This window comes from Apium graveolens, chromosome 9, assembly GCF_009905375.1.
Source record: "Apium graveolens cultivar Ventura chromosome 9, ASM990537v1, whole genome shotgun sequence".
In the NCBI taxonomy this organism is placed as follows: Eukaryota; Viridiplantae; Streptophyta; class Magnoliopsida; order Apiales; family Apiaceae; genus Apium; species Apium graveolens.
The window spans coordinates 249,885,311-249,902,270 of NC_133655.1; the positions used below are offsets into that span (position 1 = coordinate 249,885,311).

A 16,960-nucleotide genomic window follows, 5' to 3' on the forward strand; every position below is an offset into this window, starting at 1 on the left:
AATGCACCCGATGTTAAAATCATGTTTAACATCGGTTTAGAAAAAAGCGATGTTGAATACGAATACTGACATCGGTTTCACATAGTAGGCGTTGTCTATGTTCAGAAATTAAAAAGGCCAAATATGTGCTTTTAACTTTGACATCGGTTAATTTTGTTAACCGTTGTCTATGCTCTTTTTTTAAAAAAATAAAAATTTACTTGTATTTCCCCCCCCCCTTTCCAGTACACTTTTCCCCCGTTTAACTTTAACAAAATTATTGTTCCCCCTTTACACATTTCATTTCCCTCTTTCCAAAACCATCTCCCCTCTCCCCTCTTTCCCTGCAGGCCAGACTCTCTCTCTCTCAAACATCGATGGCAACTCTCTCTCTCTCTCTCTCTGTCTCTCTCTCTCTCTCTCTCGCGAACCTGAACTTCATCTCAAACACCACGACTCTTCCTCATCTCTCTTTTCTTTCTTTCTTTTCTTGCCACTCCCTTTCGTAAACCCTAATTAGAAACTAGTACATAATCAAAACTGAAATTGGACCTGATTAGGAACCAAATCGAGCTTCAAATTGGTAAGGTTAGACCTAAATAGTGGCTTTAGAGCTTGGAAAGGGCCATGGGTTTCGTTCCAAAAATATCGTCGAGTTCTTGTGTACATCTCTCTCTCCCTCGCGCTCCCCCCCTCTCTCTCCCCTGTCTCTCTCCCGATCTCTTTTATTGTTAGTGTTTCAGTTTATTCATTTATGTTAAAGTACATTCTTAGCTAGCTAGTATAGTTCTATTATATATATTTAGGGCTTACCTACTGCTTATATTTTCTACTCTAATTTGGTGAATGTGAGGTGCTAATTTTATCGAAATTAAAAATATATGTGTCTTCTCATAGACAATTGGTAATGATTAGTAAGTTTATTGAGTACTAAATGAGGTGTTATGTTTTTTTATTTTTGTATATTTATATTTGTTTGGGCTTAATTGTTATTTATTTAGGCTAATAGGGATAGGGGTGTGATATGGTTATTGGAAATAATTACATGAAGTTGAAGGTATAAAGCTTTGTTTTGCTGATATTTAGGTTTTGATATTGGGTAAAGAGGAACCTGAAGCAGTGGTGTCGCCTGCAATGATGCAGTACTAAGCAGTTTAAACAAGAGGTTTTTGATAAGGTTCATCTTGAATTCTATGTATTCTATGTATTTATTTTAACATAATTATCCAGTGGTATTCTTTGTAATGCAGTTACGTTTTCATTGAGGTATAACAACATATTTTCTGATTTGAGCAGTCTGAAACAGAAGCAGATAGGATTGATTGGGTAAACAAAATACAAGGTGTTATTGCTTCCCTTTTGAACTCTCAGTTGCGACAGGTCAAACTCTGTAAATTTTTTGCATGTCCTGTTTCACATTAAGCAATCAGATTGGCATTTAAATATTTACGTTTCTGACTAACATGAATCTTCTGCAGCTGAAATCTGGGGGTAACGAGTATAACAATACCTCTTCTGGATCACATGATGAAAGCGCAGACCAGAGTTCGAATCGAGAAGATAATGTGTCTAGGATCCTTAGAGAAATTCCTGGCAATGACATATGTGCAGAATGTGGTGCTCTTGAGCCTGATTGGGCGTCCTTAAATCTTGGTGTTCTGATGTGCATCGAATGCTCCGGTGTTCATTGCAACCTTGGTATTCATAGATCAGAGGTACAGACAAGTGCCAAAACATAATTACCTTATGTCTGACTTGTCTTTTGTTCCTTTATGCTTTGTGATTGGTCTGGGATAGTTAGATTGTTTCTGACTTGCTAATCATTTTTGGGCTGGGGTTAGTGATTCTTGTTACTAAGGGACCTATTAGGCAGCCTTACCTAAACTACTTGTGTATGAATTAATTTGTGCTCTTGACTTGAATATTTTGCATTTAATAAGTGTTGACTAAAGCATAATTTATAAACTACATTATAAATTCTGCATAGTACTGGAAGTTTAGAATGCGTATCTTGGAACTTACTGTTTAAAGGAAACTTCATCACTATGTCCGCATTTATGCTAATCCTGACTTCTTTTCCAACTTGCTTAAACACCTGGATGCTTATACTTTACTCTACTCATATATGTACAATGCATAAGGACCAATTTTTCTGCACATTAAGATAATTACAAGCCACTAAAGTCTAATGCCATGTATTCTTTGATGACTCTGTTTGAAATAAGATTAAAGATTATTTATTCTTCATGCATAAGAAGTAAATTCATGCACATTAAAAAGCATGTTAGGATATAAGTTTTATTGTCTAAATGATACCTCATTCTCATATTTCTACTATCTTTCTTGATCCTCATATTTTTGGCATGATATTTGACCTGCCTGATCAAGGTAAATTTGAGTTAATGAGAAATTGAGAAATAATCTGTTGATTTTGGTGGTGTGTATTATAATGTATTGTTACTGCTATATTTATACACTGATATTCTTTTTTTAAAAAGGGGTATATATATTAACTGATATCTTACGACTTGAATTGAATGCATTAAGTAGTAGTATAATAAATGTACTGCTTGATTATTCTAATTATTGGATCCTCACTAATTAAGAATGAACTAGTCTACTTGGTTTGTCCTACACGTCTACAAATCATGTACCATGCTTTCTAATTTGTTAAAATTATATGTTAATCAGGTGGTACAAGTGATAATAGATTTTGATGAATTGCCACTGGTATATTGGAACCTTAAAGTCAAAATAGACTATTACAAAGTCAGCTAGGAATGTTCTGTATTTTTCCTTCTGACATTGTCCCTATATTGTTATGCATGTCATTTTAGAAGTATCAGTGCACTCACTTGTACTTCATATATGTTCCTGCATAATTCACGTAATGAATGCCTACTGATGTGCTCTCTAGGGCATGTATCTGTTATCATTTAACTATTTTTTTGCTCAGTTTGCATATTATTCAGTATAATAGACTGTTATTATTTTACTTTTGATGTCTATTTGTAGACAGCTGGAATGGTGGAACTTTAGTTAAGGTCAAACGGATTCTCACCAAGATAGATTACAATATTTCGCTAAGGGTGTCCTATATGTTAAGAACTTATATTGACCTGTGCTTTAAAAGTATAATCTCACACACTTGTTCCTGGTTAAAGTTGAATATAAATTGATTAACCAAACTAGTTGACCATACTTTAGGTGGCCTGCCTTTATTCTGGTAACATTAAACCTTAACTAGATGAATCTCTGCAACTGTTTGTGTTTATTGGCATATATGCTAGATCTTTCCTGCAATAAATACTAAGGATGTAACAGATGATATTGGCTAATATATTAAAAGATAATATGAATGTTAATTAATTAGTCAATGCAGCTTATCTAATTGTCAACATCCTCTGTGATAATTTACATTGCATAATGTTAGAATGAAAAGTGCCTCCCCTCTGAACACATGCATATTTTGTGAGAAATATATATAAGTGATAATTAAGGTGCTGGTCCTTGTTTGAGGAGTTTAACAATCATTTATAAACTACATTTATAATTGACAGAACTTAATAAGTGTTGACTAAAGCATAATTTATAAACTTTTTGTGTGCTTGTTTCCTGCCTTTTTTCGAGATAGGTAATGTAGTGTTCCCATTACCGCTGATATCCTGATCTTTGTGTGCTGGTCTCCTGCGTATGTTAGACATCTTTAAGCTGGTCATGTTCTGTCAATTATCTCCTTTCTAGAATTTACTGCTACATAGCTTATAAATGAACTTTAGAAACTCTACTCTGTGGCAGTGTTCTTGGATCTGAGCCTGTTGGGAATCTTATATGTGCTAGCTATTATTTACTGACAGGTCAGGTCCATAAATCCAGATGTCAAGGTTTGGGAACCTACGATGTTGGATTTATTTCGCACTCTGGGCAATGCTTTTTGTAATTCTATCTGGGAAAGTATTCTTCAGGAAGACGGGTTAGCTTTAATATTAAATAAACGTGAAATTCACTGTGTCATTGAACTTTCTATATATTGTAAACGTGTTGCTATCTTTTTGGTAGCTTAAGAGTTTCGTCAAGTATATCTATTTATCTTTTTGATACATAATTTTTCTTTCTTTCTTTATAACAGAGGCTATCAGGATCATCATTTCTGATTTTGGCAAATAAGCAGGACATCACTACTCGTGTAATCTTGAGACAACATGACGCCCTATATTTACTTTTCATATAGACAAAGCCTAGAGGTACTCAAATTGTTGCAACAATGACACCCTGGTTTTCCTTGTTTTACTTAAGTGTTCAATCTTCTTTTGTCCAACATAATTCCGTGGCTACAATCATCAGGGTTTTATCCTTCAATTTTTTTTATTTACAATTTATCCGATGAATCTTGGCTGGTGATTTGTCAGATACATGGCTCCAGAGTATGCATCAAGTGGCAAGCTGACTGAAAAATATGATGTTTTCTCATTCAGAGTAGTTCTTTTAGAGCTCATCACTGGGCGTAAACCTGTGGATGGATCTCAGCCACTGGGTGACGAGAGTCTGGTTGAGTGGGTATGTTTCACCCTCATGAACCTCAGTACTGCTTTTTCCATTTCATATATTTCCTACATTATATATAAGGTAAAAGGAAACATATTATTCAATATGTTTTCAGGGTCAAGTAATAAAGTTGCAGCCAACTTTTACCACATTGGCTACAGAATTTGGCTGATATTTTGGCAATTGCGCAACATCATGATGCAATTAGTGGTACTTGCAAGCATTAGAGATGTTTATAATGTCGGATGTAATAACTAGGGAATTTGGATTTTATTATTTTTGGTTGGGATGTTTATTTTAGACTTGAATATATGTACGAATTGAGTTTGTTGTAGTGAATGTTAAGAAATCTGCTATCAATTTATTTTTATGTTTCTGTTGGATGTTTTTGGATATTTTTTGTTGGGATGTTAGCATTGTTTGGTTGTTTTTTGTTGTAGATGCAATTGGTTCCTTGTGGTTGTAAATAGTACCAGGATGACATGCAATTTACAGAACATTAACATCATAATGATTAATGTAAATCGATGTAAAAAATGTACAAAAGACATCAGGTAAAATAATATTAAACGAAAAAGAACTAAAAAACCGATGTGAAATAGTCATTTGACATCGGTTCCGAAAAGAAACTCAATGTATTTTAAGTCAAATAACATCGGTTAGAGAAATTGGCTGATGTTAAACAAAAAGGTTTAACATCGGTTTCGTGAAGAACACCCGTATCTTATCCATCATTTCACATCGGGGGGCTAATATAACCGATGTCTGATCAAACATTTCACATCGGGCAACTAATCTAACCGATGTCTGATCTAGCATTTCACATCGGTTTGTTCAAAAGAATTTTAATAAATGGCTTTTAGAGCATGTAGATTTCATGTTTTAATGGATAAATACCTCATAATATACTCATATTTACCTAAAAATACTGTAATATAAGCTGAAATTTGTTGCAAATACATCACATTTAATCTTACAACCGATGTATAGCACTATAATAGACATCGGCTGTTAACCGATGTCAAAGGCTGATGACATTTAACATCACACGCGAAGACATCGGTTCAAATTTCTTTTAACATCGGTTCTGAACCGATGTCTGATCCCATATTTCTAGTAGTGCATCAAGATAATGGTGAAGAAATCATGAAGCCTCTCAATCTCTTGAAATCACTCCTCCTCAGTTTTTAAATACTTTAAGTTCTATCTTGTCAAGTACGCAGACTCAAGACAGTACTCCACCAAAAAACTTAGAAGCCTACATGATGTATATTAGAGCTGCAATTTTGTCTCTACTGAACCTGTCATGTTCGAAAAAGCTGAAAATATGATGTTCGACGGAAGGCCATGGAAGAAGAAATCAAAGTGATAGAGAAAAATCAAACATGAAAGCTTGTGGAACGTCCCAAATCTAGAAATGTCATTGGACTGAAGTGGATTTATAAGACGAAATTGAATCCAGATGGAACACTACAGAAACACAAAGCTAGAATCGTAGCCAAAGGTTATTCACAAAAACCTGGAGTTGAATTTGGTGAGACATTTGCTCCGGTGGCTAGACCCAAAATAATTAGAGAAGTGATTGCATTGGCAGCTCAAAAAAAGTGGCCCCTTTATCAACTCGATGTAAAGTCAGCTCTTTTAAATGGGACTCTTACGGAAGAAATATATGTTGAACAATCTCAAGGATTTATTATTAAGGGGGAAGAAGATAAAGTGTATAAATTAAAGAAGGCGGTGTACGAGCTCAAGCAGGCTCCATGGGCCCGGTATACTGAAATTCATTCTTATTTCATGAAAAATAGTTTTAAGAAGAGTAAGAGTGAGCCAAATTTGTCGTGAAGATCAAAGGTACTAAAGTGTTAATTGTCTCCCTTTATGTTGATGATTTGGTTATAACATGGAATAATACTCAGATCATTCAAGATTTTGAAGATGACATGCTAAAAACTTATGAGATGAATGATTTGGATTTATTAAATTATTTTCTTGGAATAGAAATACATCAGGGAGCTGATGGCATTTTTATTTCACAAGGAAAATACACTGAGATTATACTAAATAGATTTAAAATGTTTAAAATGTTTGGTTGTAAATCAGTCAGTGTTCCATTACAGGTTAATGAAAAAATTAAGCATGATGATGGTGCAAATAAGGTAGATGCTTCTGCATATCGGAGCTTGATTGTGAGTCTTTTATATCTAACATCCACCCGGCTTGATATAATGTATGCATCAAGTTTATTGTCCAGGTTTTTGCAAAATCCAAGTCAGATTCATTTCGGAGCAACCAAGAGAGTTTTACGATAACTACAAGGAACTATTGATTATGGCATTTTTTATAAATCTGTGAAGAATTCAAACCTTAATGAATTATTTAGTTTTACTGATAGCGGCTGGGCAGGATCAAGTGATGATTGTAAGAGTACTTCAGGGTATGTTTTTTCTTTTGGTTCAGGAGTATATTTGTGCGCCTCAAAGAAGTAGAAGTGCATAGCACTTTTGTCAGCAGGAGCCGAGTATGTTGCTGCATCAAAATCCGTTTCTCAATCGACATGGGTACGGAGAATTCTAGATGATACTGGATGGGAACAAAAAGGTAGCAGAGTAATTTATTGCGACAACAACTTTGCAATTGACATTGCTCAAAATCCTGTTAGCCATGACACATCTAAGCAATTTCATTAGAGAAGTAATTGAAGAAGGAGTGGTAAAGATGGAGTTATGTCACACGAATGATAATCTAGCAGATATTTTTACAAAGGCGCTCTGAAAGAAGAAGTTTCATTACCTTCAGCAACAGCTTGAAATAATCAGAAAAGACAAGAATCCAGAGAGACATATCTCTAAAAATTTCTGAAATAATTTTTCTAAGTCAATCTATGATCTTAAAGAGGCATGTACTAGTATAAATCAGATGTCCTGTAGTCTCCGGATGATATAAGAATGATTAATAAAAAAAATAAGATCAATCTTTCTTCATTTTTCCACTATGATTTTATTTTATTTTAGAGCTCTACAGTAGCAACTCATATACCTCAGTTCCTGTTTACTCATACATCTCGTGTTTATAAAATAACCAACATCAGTCTCGTATATATTTTACCATAACAAAGAATCAAAAACAACCTTTAATAATAGGGTACTAATTAATTAATAAAATAAGGGACACAATCTCTTACGTTCGTCTGGACTTCATTATTTCAATCAATTGGGGGCAAGAGTAATTTAAGAAACCCCTAATATTACAAATGCGGAAATTATAAATAAACCGAAAAGTATACGCACTACATCAAATTAGGTTGTTTACTACGGATTTTTGGAAAGAAATCATCGTAATTGAATTTTCGTAGCTTTTGCTCGAGTGGTGAGTTCAAATTTTCGTCTTAAATTCACATTTTAGCGTAAGTTAAAGCATCACTTTAACAATTTAACATTAATAAACTTCAGACAGAACCAATCGTTGTATATTACTCAATATTTTCAATTGAATAATCGTCATAATTTTCATATGAGACTTGCCTTTAAAATTATAATGGAACATTGGTGCCAATGTAGCAGGTGCCAATGTAGCCAATGGTACATTGGTACATACAAAGTGCTTCTATAAGAATCTTTAAATCGATGCACACACGATTGGGTTTTATTCATGATGGCATCAGAATTACGATTATCTTACGGACATGATCGTTAATATCTCAATATTACGTACCTTTCCAACCCTCCCCTCCCCCGTGTGCAATTGCCTTCGCATGACGTATCACATGATGAAGGGTCTATGCCTACCGAGGGCATCTCCATGCCCTCGAAAGCCGTAAACCCCTAGCATTCGCAAGCCATGAACACCAAAGGTTGTTCCCGTAGTCGTTATTTCCGTAAGTAATTGGTCCCATATTACGATCTTATCCTCTAACATTACACGTGTAATTCACTTGGGTACCCTGTCATCCCCTCCCCTTTTCCAGTAATACCTTTTTCCTCTAGCTGCCTAGGAAAGGGGAAATAAAATGGATTACGGAGGAGAGAGAAAGTCAGGTACAACCAGACAATTAAAAAATACACTCTCTACCGATAATATTCTACCGATAATATTCGGAAACTATAACCTTAACCATCGATTCATATTGAAAAAGAAAGAAAATTGTGCAGGTACTGATAAAGTTGGAGAAATCTGATGAAGAAAAAACAAATTTGTAGCTCATATTCTACGTTGGAGAGATACTAAATCCCTCTCGGTCATGAGAGGAAGCAATTTGGAGAGGATCGGAGGCGAGAGGGCTACGTCGAATTTTTTCATTCACATGCTCGAGTCTAAGCAATGCAAAGAAGCAAGTCTCGTAATCTAGCTAGCTATTTATTTTTTGAAATGACAAGTCCCATAAATTTTTATGCCAACAGGATTATCAAACATTTGTCAAAACCATAAGCTCAAAACAACTAAAGAATACAGAAGATGGTTTAAAAAAAGAAAGAAAGAAAGAAAGGAATTATCTCTTCTTTTAATTACTTCCTGATTTTTTTTAAAATATGAGAAAAATATGGATTTAAACAGTAAAAAGAATTAAAAAATGGATATCGTTTAGTGTAGAGTAAGTGGTGTCGTGTGCAAAATTGTCTGATATATACAGTATACATAATTATCCCCAAGGAGAAAGTCAGAAGTATGTTTCAAAAAAGAAAATTATGTAATCTTTTATTTTTGTTTTTGAAATCAGGAAACACCATTTGTCAATCACTAGTTCACAACTTGGTGAAAAATCACAAGCAAAACACAAAGGAGAGACGCGGTGATTAAAATCCTAAACAAGCATAATTTAAAACTTTCACCACAAAAACAAATTTTAAAATCTAATTGTCTAAGTTCAAAACCTGCAGTCATATCTATCTATAATCTTTAAAGTTCAAGCAAAACATAAAAACTAAACCAAAGTATCTCCATCAAAAGTTGTTATAAAAAGAAAAATAAAAGGAAAGATGAGTTCTTGCTGCCAGGTTCCTATTAATTTCTGTAACAGATGCATGCTCACTGAAATCACATTAAGCCTCTATCTTCTATCTGCCCTTGATCATCTCCGATCTCCTTCCTGCAAAATACTAGCAATTAGCAAATTTTAATTTTAATTATTTCTCCTTATTTTTCAAAAAAATAAAATAAATACATAAAATAATATGCCGATAATATATAACTGCATATTCATAATCTACAATCCCGTGACTTGCTTGATCTAAATATAGAATTGTATATATATACACATGTGCCACGTTAAGAGGATAAAAACATATACAGAAGACAAACGTACAAAACAGTTTAATTTTTGCTGTCCACCAAGATTTTCAGAGACAGAGAGACCTTATTATACTGCATACCAGCTATTCAAAATATCCAGTGGTACCTATGTGTATATGTTAATTTGCATTATTTTTCCTATATGTTATAGACATTAATGTGTAACAAAGCTAGATATAGAGGGTACCTGAAAGCTAGATCAGAGGCCGCGGCGAGACTGAACAAAAGGGTTAGGCTCAGCTGATGTGGTTGCTTCACTATCCGGCGAGTCCATTCCATTCCCTTTAGGATCCTCCTCCATTCCACTACTAAAGCTTGTTATCCTTTTCCCCATGCCTAGAAAATCCCTTGTAAGCTTGTCACAGTATCCGCTTTGAACACTCATTTGCCGCTCCCCAGCAATACTATTATTCTCCCTGTCCTCCAATTCTATGCCATCATCATGATCATTCTTCACATTGTACATTGCTCCTCCATAAGGATTATTCATCGCACCTAATTCGATCCCACTTACGAATCCCCCATGCCCATAACTTCCGCCACCTGCATTAATTGCGTTGTACATTTCAAATGTACCAGTACTAGCCCTACCGCCACAACTCATAATTCCATCTCCAAACACTCCACCATAGTACTTAACTCCGCTAGACGATGAGCTTCCCAAGCCCTTCATTAAGGCGGCGCTGCTTGAAGAGCTTCCCATGAGCGCCGCCTTTTGAAGGAGAGCTGTAGCTGATAACTGCGGAGACTGAATAGTACTAATATTATTATAAACAGGAGGAGGATCAGCACTCATCATTAAACCAGTGAATAGACCGGGGGTGTTCATGTTAAGATCAACCTCGTTATGAGGACTGTCCACATCAGCACCGCTATTAAATCCCAAGTTGAACATAGGGCCAGAAGAAGTGTTGTTTGAGAAGCCCTGAAGCCCGGAAATATCGGAGAATCTTTGGAAATTGTGCTGCTTAGGTTCCGGTGGCTGGACAGGCATTGTCAGAGGGTGGATTGGTCGAAAAGCGGATCCAACAGACTGTCCTGATAGTAATCCAGTGAAGGAAGTTCTCGGGGGAGGTGTTGGTGCACCAAGTCCAAAAACAGGAGATGTTGGTTCTTGATGGTCAGCTGAGATGATTGGCCCGGTCGATCCCAAGCTGCTAATTACGCCACTAGCGTGTGCGTGTGCGTAAATAGTGGCCGCCATGGTGCTCAATGATGAGGGGATAAATGCTTGACGTGCCGTCTCTTGAGCAAGCGCATCGCAGAAGGCGCGGTGAGTCACAAAGCTGTCACGCCTAGCACCACAATTCCAGATTATAAAATCAATGTATACACACATATTACATGTATAACATATATCTACAAAAAATATTTGAAACAAATAAAATCAACTAGTAGATGACAATTATGTATTTTTCATGTTTTAAGCTATGTTGTAACCATGAATATTTACATCAAACAATGTACATAATATTTTAGAAAATATCATATAATTTTTCTCATTTGTCAAGGGGCCCATGTAACATAAAACTGTAGACTGTAGGATCCAAAACGGGTCCACTAGAAAAAATAAATAAAAACCATCACTTCACGACTAATATGAACCCTCCTTAAACATGCAAAACTTACAAAGTCTTATTGGTAACAGTTTGTCAGTATTTGCTTATCATATCGTAATATTAATGAATATCATTCAAAGTAGCAATGTAACAGATGAAATTACAAGAAAATACCTTAATTTGGAAAATACTAAAAATGATTTTATATATAAGTTTACAAGAAAACAACGAATTTAGAACGGTTGATGATAATAGAAGTCCACTACTCTATTTGGAATTAGCTAGAGTATATATATGTAAATCATGGTTTCTTCATTTATTGATCAAGTGATAGTAATTAAAAAGGTATTAACTGAATCATGAATATATTCTAAAGATGATTACTGACTGCCCATTTATACATGAATATGAAGCAAAAATTACGAATCAATTAAAATTTATATTATTAAATAAGAAGTTTGCTTCATTATGGTAGGGTTTCTTATATTTATCAAAAGATTAAAAAATAATATCACCAAAATGGGGATATATGTGGTATGTCGACAGACATATCTAGCCAAACACACAGCAAATGAATTTGGTATTTAACTTATACATAAAAATACATGAATATTAAACGACAAAGGGTATAAGAAAGACGAAAAACTCCAAAATAAAGAAAGATGATGAACTGGTAACTGGTTCAACAATTTTTCAAGGTTTGAAGTACAAAATCATGGCATTTTGTATAGATGATTGAAAATGGAGTTTAATGAAGGGAATCCAATATATCCAATAATATCTTTGAAGCTATTCTATCTTCCACACACATTTTACCCAAATTCCAAACACAAAGACAAAATAACAAGAGACTCCATGCAAGGACTCTCATCACTTGCTTCCAGATTTAATAAATCTCAGTGCCAACAGTACCAAACACTTGAGTTCACTTTTATACATTCATATATTCGTGTTTGTGTCACGTTAAAATATTTAATTCATTATATTTATATAGAAAATATTAATGTTTGAGAATTCCCAAATGTCCTTGTGGTGAAAGTCTACCTCAATCCCTTTTTGGACAAGGTTATGAGTTCGAATTTCGCTGGGCAGGTTAGAGGACCTTTGCCTTTAATATAGGTTAAAATAAAATAAATTTTATATATATAGCAGAACTAAATAATCAATTAAGCATGTAAAAATATCAAGAATCAAGAAACTAAAGAGATCTGTGGTATCACCTTGAGAAGGTAGTGCCACATTCACATTTGTACTCTTTAGTCCCACAAGTCTTAGAGTGAGCTTTCCAATCCGATTGCACTGCATATTTTTTGTTACACTTTTCGCATCCGAATTTCTTTTCGCCATGCTTGCGAGAAAAGTGTTTCTTGATTCCAGTCAGGTCACCGAGAGCCCTTAACGGATCGTGATGAACACAACCAGGTTCAGGGCAAAGGTAGACTTTCTTCCTCACGTCTCGGTTTGTCTTCTGTTTAAGCTTCCACGGCAGATTGTGCCCTCTTCTATGCAGCTGCAAGTTTTGCTCTCTTTGAAAACCCTTGTTACATACCTCACACACAAATCGATTTGTGGCCATGAGAGTATCGGGAGATAGAGCTATCACTTCAGCATCCGGACCTGTCATATTTAGTATCACAGACATCAGATTATTAACAGAAAAAAACAACACAGAACTATGTAATATCTTATTCACCCCCTTTATTTTTTTCGCAAAGGGTTTTTTAGCTAGAAGACATTAGAATTATTTAGACACATCTATACAGACAGAAAATAAGTATAATTATAAAAAAAATACTTTAAACACACACGCACACACAGACACAACAGATCTTACTCGGAGTTCCTGGCTGGTTTCTCTTTTTCCTCTGAGGAGCAGCAGCTGATTCCGAAGACGCCATAATAGAATTTGGTACTCCTGAGGAATGTTGAGGATTCGGGTGGTTCTTAAGCTCCTCTTCTTTCAAACCAAACAAAGTTGCAGATGAAGATGCAGCCATTTTATTTGGTTTGTTGGTTAAATAAATTTGATCTTTTTTTGTATCAGATCAATTTACACAACTACAGATTGAAAGCTACAATAAAATTCAGAAAAGCTTCATTAAAAAGAAAACCAAGGGAGAAGGGGGTAACGAAAGAACATAACCATGGTCACTTGACTCACTTGATGTAATCCTGGCCCTGGCTTGTTTTTATACGAAACTTTTCAAGAAAAATATTAATTATTTGTTACTGTATTTCCGGGTGTAAAACAGATACAAACTAACATGTTACATCTCATATCTGTAAGACTTATGATGTACAAAAGGTAATTTATGAGCATCTACTAACTGCTTATTGGATATCAAAATTTAAATTGAGAAATGACAAATTAAAGATAAAATTCAAAGAAAGGAAGAGATAGAGGAAGGTGGTGCTGAGGTTGTGTAATTACGCACCTGCGTTGGCTATATTCGGCTAGAGATAGGGTCCTACCTACTCAACTCCTGCACTATTTTTTCCCATTTTACTTTATTTTTTAGTTCTAGATAGAGCTGTTCACGAACCGAGCCGAGCCTAGTTTTGATCGAACCGAGCCGAGCTTTCATTTTTTTTCTTACGAGCCGAGCCGAGCCGAGCCGAGCTTTCTTAACGAACAAAAACCCGTGTTCGAGCTCGAGCTCGTTACCGAACGAGCCGAACACGAGCTTTTATCGAACAAAATCGAGTCGAGTCGAACTGAGCCGAACACGAGTTTTCTCCATCAAAACGAGCCGAGCCGAGCTGAATTAAAAAACTCTGATCAAAACACCGGTTGACTGTTAAAATAACGAACCAAATACTTTTATTTTTTTCTAAAAATTTTGGCATATCACTAAAATATATTGACCTTAACATCCGTACGGTTGGATCATTCATAAATATTTTTAAAAAAATTGAAACATTAATATGATATTAAACACTAGTTACAAGTACAGGTCAAAACACCGATTGAATGTTAAAATAACAAATCAAATACATTTATTTTTTTTCTAATTTTTTTGTCATATCAGTAAAATATATAGATCTTAACATCCGTACGGTTGGATCATCTATAAATATTTTCAAAAAAATCAAAACATGAATACGAGACTAAACACTAGTTACAAGTATATGTAAAAACACCGGCTGACTGTTAAAATAACAAATCAAATATATTTACTTTTTTTCTAATTTTTTTGTCATATCAGTAAAATATATAAATCTTAACATTCGTACGGTTGGATCATCTATAAATATTTTCAAAAAAATCAAAACATGAATACGAGACTAAACACTAGTTACAAGTATATGTAAAAACACCGGTTGACTGTTAAAATAACAAACCAAATACATTTATTTTTTTCTAAAAAAAAATTCATGTCACTAAAATATATAGATATTAACATCCGTGCGGTTGGATCATTCATAAATATATTTTTAAAAATTGAAACATTAATATGAGAATAAACACTAGTTACAAGTACTGTTCAAACAATTGGTTGATTGTCAAAATAACAAACAAAATAAATTTATTTTTTTCTAAAATTTTTATCATGTCACTAAAATATATAGATATTAACATCCGTATGGTTGGATCATCTATAAATATTTAAAAAAAAATCAAAACATTAATACGAGACTAAACACTAGTTACAAGTACAGGTCAAAACACCGGTTGAATGTTAAAATAACAAACCAAATTCATTTATTTTTTTCTAAAAATTTTGTCATGTCACTAAAATATATAGATCTTAACATCCGTATGGTTGGATCATTCATAAATATTTTTTAAAAATTGAAATATTAATACGAGACTAAACACTAATTACAAGTAGTGTTCAAACAATTGATTGATTGTCAAAATAACAAACAAAATAAATTTATTTTTTTCTAAAAATTTTATCATGTCAGTAAAATATATAGATATTAACATCCGTACGGTTGGATCATTCATAAATATTTTTTAAAAAATTGAAACATTAATATGAGACTAAACACTAGTTACAAGTAGTGTTCAAACAATTAGTTGATTGTCAAAATAACAAACAAAATAAATTTATTTTTTTCTAAAAATTTTATCATGTCACTAAAATATATAGATATTAACATCTGTACGGTTGGATCATTCATAAATATTTTAAAAAAATTGAAACATTAATATGAGACTAAACATTAGATACAAGTACATGTCAAAACACCGGATGCCTGTTAAAATAACAAACCAAATACATTTATTTTTTTCTAAATTTTTTGTCATATCACTAAAATATATAGATATTAACATCCGTACAGTTGGATTATTCATAAATATTTTTAAAAAATCAAAACATCAATACGTGACTAAATAAAAGTACTGGTCAAACTATTAGTTAACTGTTAAAATAACAAATCAAATATATTTATTTTTTCTAAATTTTTTATTATATCACTTAAATATATAGATCTTGACATCCGTACGGTTGGATCATTTATAAATAATTTCAAAAAATCGAAACACCAATCAGGAAATAAATACTAGTTACAAGTAGTAGTCAAATCACTTGTTAATTATTAAAATATCAAATTAAAAAATTTATTTTTAATATATGATTTTTTTCAAATTACTAAAATATATAGTTTGGCATTCGTATAATTCAATAATTTTAAAATATTTATAAAAAATCTGAATAAATTTCATAATAATTAAATATATAAAAAATAAAAAAAATAATTTTTTTCGAGCCGAGCCGAGTTCGAGCCGAGCTCGAGCCGAACATGCCAAAAGCTCGGCTCGAGCTCCTTTTCTTAACGAACACATTTTTGTGTCCGAGCGCGAGCTCGAGCCCTTAACAAATCGAGCCGAACCGAGCCCTTAACGAGCCGGGCTCGACCTTGTTCGCCAACAACTCGGTTCGCGAACAGCTCTAGTTCTAGATACCTCTGTCACTCGGCACAATATTTGTAATATTAATGAAAATAAATTATTTTTTAATTGTATTTTGTACTAGTTCTCTTCATGATTAGGGGAAGCCGGCCTAAAATGTATTGGACACGTGTTTAATAAAAGAATAGTTAAATAAATGAATATTTACTGTGTTTAACTACAAGCCTTAATTTACAAAATTAAATCTCTTAATGACATGCATTTAAAATAATTGTAAAATTTATCGAAAACTGAGATATGTCTCATATAAGCACATAAGAAACTTGTATAATATTGTCAATTAATTTTAAATTGTGGTACTAAAAAAATTAGAGTACCAGAATAGGCAGAGGAGGAGTGTGTTATATTGAATGTAAGTATATTTATGAAGTATGAGGTATGCTGTGCGGTTACTGATTTACTAAAAATAAACAAGGCACACAATTGAAATAGATCCAGATGATATTTGTCCTTGAGAAAAACATGTGGTATCACAAAATGCCTAATCCAAAGTGAGGGTCGAACAATCACACTGAAGTTTAGACAATGAAGTTAGAAGAAAGGTGACAGTATGAATGCTCAGGTACTCATTTGACAACAATGACAAGTTGACAACTCAATTTACAATGTCCAGTACTTACGGATACAAACATGACTTGCTAATATTTCTAGAGTTATATGTAGTACTTTG

At 33.6% G+C, this 16,960-nt stretch overlaps 1 protein-coding gene and 1 long non-coding RNA gene across 3 annotated transcripts; one reads left to right on the top strand and one right to left on the bottom strand.

Moving 5' to 3' along the window:
- Positions 1-1,063: 1,063 nt before the first annotated feature.
- LOC141683315 (uncharacterized) lies at positions 1,064-1,660 on the top strand. The gene is made up of 3 exons (XR_012560229.1): positions 1,064-1,156; positions 1,276-1,359; positions 1,458-1,660. It is a non-coding gene; the product is annotated as an uncharacterized LOC141683315 (long non-coding RNA).
- Positions 1,661-9,334: 7,674 nt separating this feature from the next.
- LOC141682610 (protein indeterminate-domain 4, chloroplastic-like) lies at positions 9,335-13,639 on the bottom strand. 2 transcript variants are annotated; one of them, XM_074487298.1, is made up of 5 exons: positions 13,531-13,639; positions 13,204-13,441; positions 12,590-12,986; positions 9,998-11,105; positions 9,337-9,607 (listed from the first exon to the last, which is right to left on the bottom strand). In XM_074487298.1, the coding sequence occupies exons 2-4, from the start codon at positions 13,364-13,366 to the stop codon at positions 10,010-10,012; spliced, it is 1,656 nt and encodes a 551-aa protein (XP_074343399.1). In that variant the 5' UTR covers positions 13,367-13,441; positions 13,531-13,639; the 3' UTR covers positions 9,337-9,607; positions 9,998-10,009. The 2 variants fall into 2 exon arrangements, with proteins under 2 accessions (XP_074343400.1, XP_074343399.1); XM_074487299.1 differs by lacking the exon at positions 13,531-13,639 and having other exon boundaries at positions 9,335-9,617; positions 13,204-13,521.
- Between the last annotated feature and the right edge of the window lie 3,321 nt (positions 13,640-16,960).

Coding starts and splice junctions, on each gene's coding strand:
- LOC141682610 (XM_074487299.1), bottom strand. CDS start 13,366: ATGGCTGCATCTTCATCTGCAACTTTGTTTGGTTTGAAAGAAGAGGAG. Junction 12,987..13,203: donor AAACCAGCCAGGAACTCCGA/GTAAGATCTGTT, acceptor TAAATATGACAG/GTCCGGATGCTGAAGTGATA. Junction 11,106..12,589: donor TGTGGCACTACCTTCTCAAG/GTGATACCACAG, acceptor TTGTGGTGCTAG/GCGTGACAGCTTTGTGACTC.